The sequence below is a fragment of the Cuculus canorus genome, chromosome 26, assembly GCF_017976375.1.
Source record: "Cuculus canorus isolate bCucCan1 chromosome 26, bCucCan1.pri, whole genome shotgun sequence".
Lineage (NCBI taxonomy): Eukaryota > Metazoa > Chordata > Aves > Cuculiformes > Cuculidae > Cuculus > Cuculus canorus.
The window spans coordinates 1,761,821-1,766,242 of NC_071426.1; the positions used below are offsets into that span (position 1 = coordinate 1,761,821).

Sequence of the window (4,422 nt, forward strand, 5' to 3'; positions counted from 1 at the left end):
AAAGAAGGAATTCCCAGTTCCTTTTCCGGGTTCTCTGTTGGCACTGTGCATTTTGGGTAACGATTGCTGGGGGTTGAATGCCGTCCCTGCAGGGTGGGGGGACCAGGGGCACCGCCAGCAGGTGCTCCCCCCATGCCAAGGGCACAGCGATCAGTGCTGGGAGAGCTTTGGCGAGGCTGCACGGAGCTGCCCGAGTCCCGATTGGCATCTCTTGTGCTTCGCTTAGAGCCAGAGCCCTCGGCTGCCAAGCTGCTGCCCACCCCACAGTGCCCCAAAACACCCCCAGACAGCTTCAGTGGGGAAAGCATCGAGGGGAGGGTGAGGGGCCATCCCGGGCTCTGCTTTGAAAAGTGTTTGATCTCATCACTGCTGCAAAACAAGGGGATGGAGTCTGGGTGAGAAACAGCCCCCTGCACCCAGAGCCGGTGTTTGGTGAGGACCAGGACAGAGCAGAGTGGAAACTGCCTCCGGGCGCTGTGCATGCTCCCAGCCTGAGAGTTGAGTTCGATTTTCTTGCTGCTGGTGTTAAGACAGCTCCAGCCATTGCTCAGCTCAAGTCCTTCTGTGGGTAAGTGCATCCCGTAAAGCTTTTGGTTTAAACACTTCTTTTACTGGGGTATTTGGCTTTCAGCATCAGTTTTTCCAGAGCAGACAGGCTGAGCACGCTCCTTGTGGACACTGGAGTAGCGTAGGCAATGCCAGCCTCGCACGCAGCAGGAATCTGAAGTCCTGCTGCTGCCTGGGGTGAGGACACAGGAGATGTTAATGATTATGAGCGTTTGCACACAGGATTTATTATTCTTTTCTTTCTGGCTCGCTGCCCAATTCCCCCACTCCCTTCCTTGGGATTTGCAGCCCTGTTGTTCCACTGGCCTGAGGAATGTGGTGTTTCATGGTGAAGCTCCCCCCACCCCACCGCCCTGCAACCTATTTGAAGCTGCCAAGTTCAGATTATTTGTGACCTAAATGGGATAGAAACTCTGTTCCCTGCAGAGGAGGAGTGGCTGTAATAAACCGCAAACCAAAACTGGGATGGGCAGAATTCCCAGCCAGGCTGAACCCCACTGCGGCTCCGTTGGAGGCAGGAGTAACGCAGGCAGGAATCGGTTACATGGGAAGGGCTGGAGGGCCCTCAGTTTGCAGAATTACATGACAGCAGAGCATACATTTGCTGTATTCTGCATCAAATGTGACCAGGCTTTTGCACGTACAGACTTGTGTCCAGTTCTGACTGTGACTGCAGCTTCCTTTTCCCATTTTTATTCAGCTTGGTCAGTTTTCAGACTGCATCTGGTGGGGCTTCCTCTTCTGGGTGCATGGTTGCTCAAAGCTCCCACTCATGTCAGTACCACCCCCACCCCGCGCAGTGGGCTGCAGCCAGAGGGGTTCCCAGCACATAGGTGGGAGCTCCCTCAGCAGTTCTGCCCCTTCTCCAGCTCTCTGGATGCTCCCGTCCATTCCCTGCAGCTCTGGCTGGAAATGAGCCTTCAGTTACTGATAAGTGACGCTGGTATTTAGCAGTTATTCAAAACACCAGTGGCTGCCGCTGAATGGTCATGGTTTGAAAGGATGCGACTGTGTGGCAGCAAGGAAAAGAAACACGGCCTGCGGCCACGAGCAGCACCATGGAGCAGGTTGGGGAAAGCCCACTCATTTCCTGCACATGGCAGGGGACAGGAGGAGCAGCAAAGCAGCTGAGAATAACCCAGGTTCTCCTTCAGCATGGTTGCAGCGTCCTACAGACGCTGTCTCTGTAGTGTGAGCATGGCAGGGAGAGAGACAGCAACGGCCACAAGCGCCAAGAGGTCTTTAGAGTCAATTTATTGGCTGCACTTGGCTTTCCCAGCCTGCAAGGGAGTGGGAAGCGATGTTCTCCAAAGGCTGCAGCTTCTGCTAGATCTGACCCAGCTTCCCTGCAGCCAGCGAGCAGGGTTTTTAATAAATAATGTAGAATTGGAGCTCATCGCTTTGCCTCAGAGTCTCCATAACTTCGTGTTAGGCTCAACTGTGAAGTCTGACAACCCAAACCCCAGGTACACGGCTGGCGTCTCTGCGTGGTTTCTGCTAATACCAAACCCATGTGAAGTCAGCTCCTTCCGGGCTTCGTTAAGATTCATTTGACCACTTCTGTTGCACCACTTAAACAGCCACTGCTTGAAGCTGGGAGGATCCAGATTATTTTAAACAAGCAAAATATATAATGAACATCTTCATGTCCAAGGTTTGTGCAGAGGAATTAACAGAACAGCTGTTCCTCAGCTCTGTAAAGCCATGGCTGTGCGAGGCAGAATTCTGCTCCGATGCGGCAGAAGAAGCAGAGGAGTCCATCTCCTGTTCACTGCTTCCAGAGCTGGCTCGGCACTGCTCAGTACACGGTGCACCAGTTGCTGCCGTCGCTGGGCATCAGCCCACCAGTGATGAGGAGAATCAGATCCACGAACCACCAGATGCCCAGGCCTCCCAGTGTCAGCAGCTTCCCCACGGCGGTGCCCGTGTGGCCCAGGCAGAATCGATCCACACCGAAGCAACCCAGGAAAAAGGAGTAGAGCAGAGTAGTTATGAAATAATGTCCAGTGTACCTGCAACGGAAGCATTCAGAGGGGTGTCAGGTTGGGGCTGGGGAGGGAGCACACCTTTCGGTAGCACCCTGTTTCTTAGCAGAGGGGAGGAGAGGGGAGCCGGGATAGAAGACAGTGGGGATGGGGGGAGAGGAGGGCCCGAGAAGAGGGGTTCTGGAAAGGACGGGGGTTGCAGAGAAGGGGGGAGAAAGAGGAGAGGGGGCTTTGAGAGAGGAGATGGGGGTTCCCAAGCCACCCCCCTGCCCCAAGTCGTACTTGACACAGGGCCGGCTGCCCCGCAGGAAGCTCCTCGGTTCAGCGCACTCGATGCCCTCCAGCGCTCGGCACTGCACCCGTGTGTGCTCCACCTCACCATGGGCCTGGCCGCCAAACTGTGGATGGGGTGGGGGGCTCAGCCTTGGGAGAGGACACAGAGCTTCGGGGGGTTGGGACACGGACCTGAGTGGGGGACACAGAGCCCGGGTGGGGGGCGGTGGATAACAGGGGCCCAGACTGGGGGGGACAAAGGGACCTGAGATTGGGGGGGAGGGCGGGGCCCTGGGACACCACGCTTGGTGGGGGGGTATGGACACGACAGACCCAGAGTGTGGGACAGAGCCCCAGGGGGACAATGACACATGGAGCCCCAGTATGTGGGGGTCTCAGAGCCCCGGGGGGTGACAGGACACGGCCCGAGGGGACACACACACACAGAGGGAACTGAGATGGAGATGAGGGACACAGAACCGAGGGTGGGGGACAGACCCCTAGGGGGAATGGGACGAGGCCTGGGGACACACACTCGGGCACCCGAGATAGAGATGGGGACACAGAGCCCAGAGTGGGGGACAGAGCCCCAGGGGAGATGGGACAGGGCCTGTGGGGGGACACACAACCCTGGGGGGGAACATACACACAAGGACCCAAGGTGGAAATGGGGACGCAGAATCCACGGTGAGGGACAGAACCTCGGGGCAGACGGGACACATAGATCTGAGATGGAGATGGGGACACAGAACCCAGGGTAGGGGGGACAGCCCCGGGGGAGATGGGACAGGGCCGGTGGGGGTCCCAGACTCCGGTGCCCGCCCACCGCCTACCTTCACGCAGCCGTGTCCCAGCTCCTGCTGCGCCGTGGCGTTCCCGCCGTGGTCCACAGGATCCTCGCACTCGACGAACTCCTCGGGGCTGCGGGAAGGAGGGGCGGGTGAGGCCGGGCCGGTTCCCCCAACACCTGCCGCCCCTGCCCGGCCCCGCGCTCACAGGTGCGTGCAGAGCACGAGCGGCGCCCGCGGGTCACTGTAGGCCCAGGCGGCGGGCGGTCCCGGCTCCTCGGTGTCCGTGCCGTTGTGGGGGAGCCCGCGGGACGCGCCCCGCAGCAGTAGGAGGTTGGCGAGCAGCAGCACGGCCTGCCCGCACAGCAGCACGTACCCCACGGGCGCCGCCATAGCGGCTGCTGCCGGGACACCGCGCGACTTCCGGTTTGGCCGCACGCAGCCAATGGGCTTCCGGTTTGGCCGCACGCAGCCAATGGGTTGCCCATAGGGGGGCGGGGAAAATCTGCTCGTGGCCAATCAGAGAGAGGGCGGGAGAAGCTGTGAAGGGGAGGAAGCGACAGGGGAAGGCGGAAGTGAGTGAGAACGAGGCGCTGGTTGGGTGACCGGAAGGCCCACTAGCCAATGGGAGCTCGCTCCCCAGGCGCTGGGGGCCGGAAAAAGCCGCTCGCAGCCAATCAGAGAAAAGCCGGAAGAAGGCGGAAAGGGGAGGCGGAAGTGCGTAATGGGGGAGGCGGGTGGTTGCGAACAGGGGTGGGTTTTGTCCCTGCGGGGTACCGTGCCGGTCTCCGGTAGCGAGGGGGCTCCGG

The 4,422-nt window shown here is 59.5% G+C and overlaps 1 protein-coding gene across 2 annotated transcripts; it reads right to left on the bottom strand.

The window, feature by feature from the left end:
• Nucleotides 1-252: 252 nt before the first annotated feature.
• TM2D2 (TM2 domain containing 2) lies at nt 253-4,034 on the bottom strand. Of its 2 annotated transcripts, XM_054088918.1 has the most exons (4): nt 3,822-4,034; nt 3,659-3,746; nt 2,835-2,950; nt 267-2,579 (listed from the first exon to the last, which is right to left on the bottom strand). In XM_054088918.1, the coding sequence occupies exons 1-4, from the start codon at nt 4,004-4,006 to the stop codon at nt 2,366-2,368; spliced, it is 603 nt and encodes a 200-aa protein (XP_053944893.1). In that variant the 5' UTR covers nt 4,007-4,034; the 3' UTR covers nt 267-2,365. The 2 variants fall into 2 exon arrangements, with proteins under 2 accessions (XP_053944894.1, XP_053944893.1); XM_054088919.1 differs by lacking the exon at nt 2,835-2,950 and having other exon boundaries at nt 253-2,579.
• Nucleotides 4,035-4,422: the final 388 nt, after the last annotated feature.

Bases quoted from the DNA above. Each gene is read 5' to 3' on its own strand.
- TM2D2 (XM_054088918.1), bottom strand. From the start codon at position 4,006: ATGGCGGCGCCCGTGGGGTACGTGCTGCTGTGCGGGCAGGCCGTGCTG. The intron at 2,951-3,658 runs GTAGGCGGTGGG...CCCCATCCACAG, and splicing joins TGGGACACGGCTGCGTGAAG to TTTGGCGGCCAGGCCCATGG. The intron at 2,580-2,834 runs GTACGACTTGGG...CTTCCGTTGCAG, and splicing joins GGCAGCCGGCCCTGTGTCAA to GTACACTGGACATTATTTCA.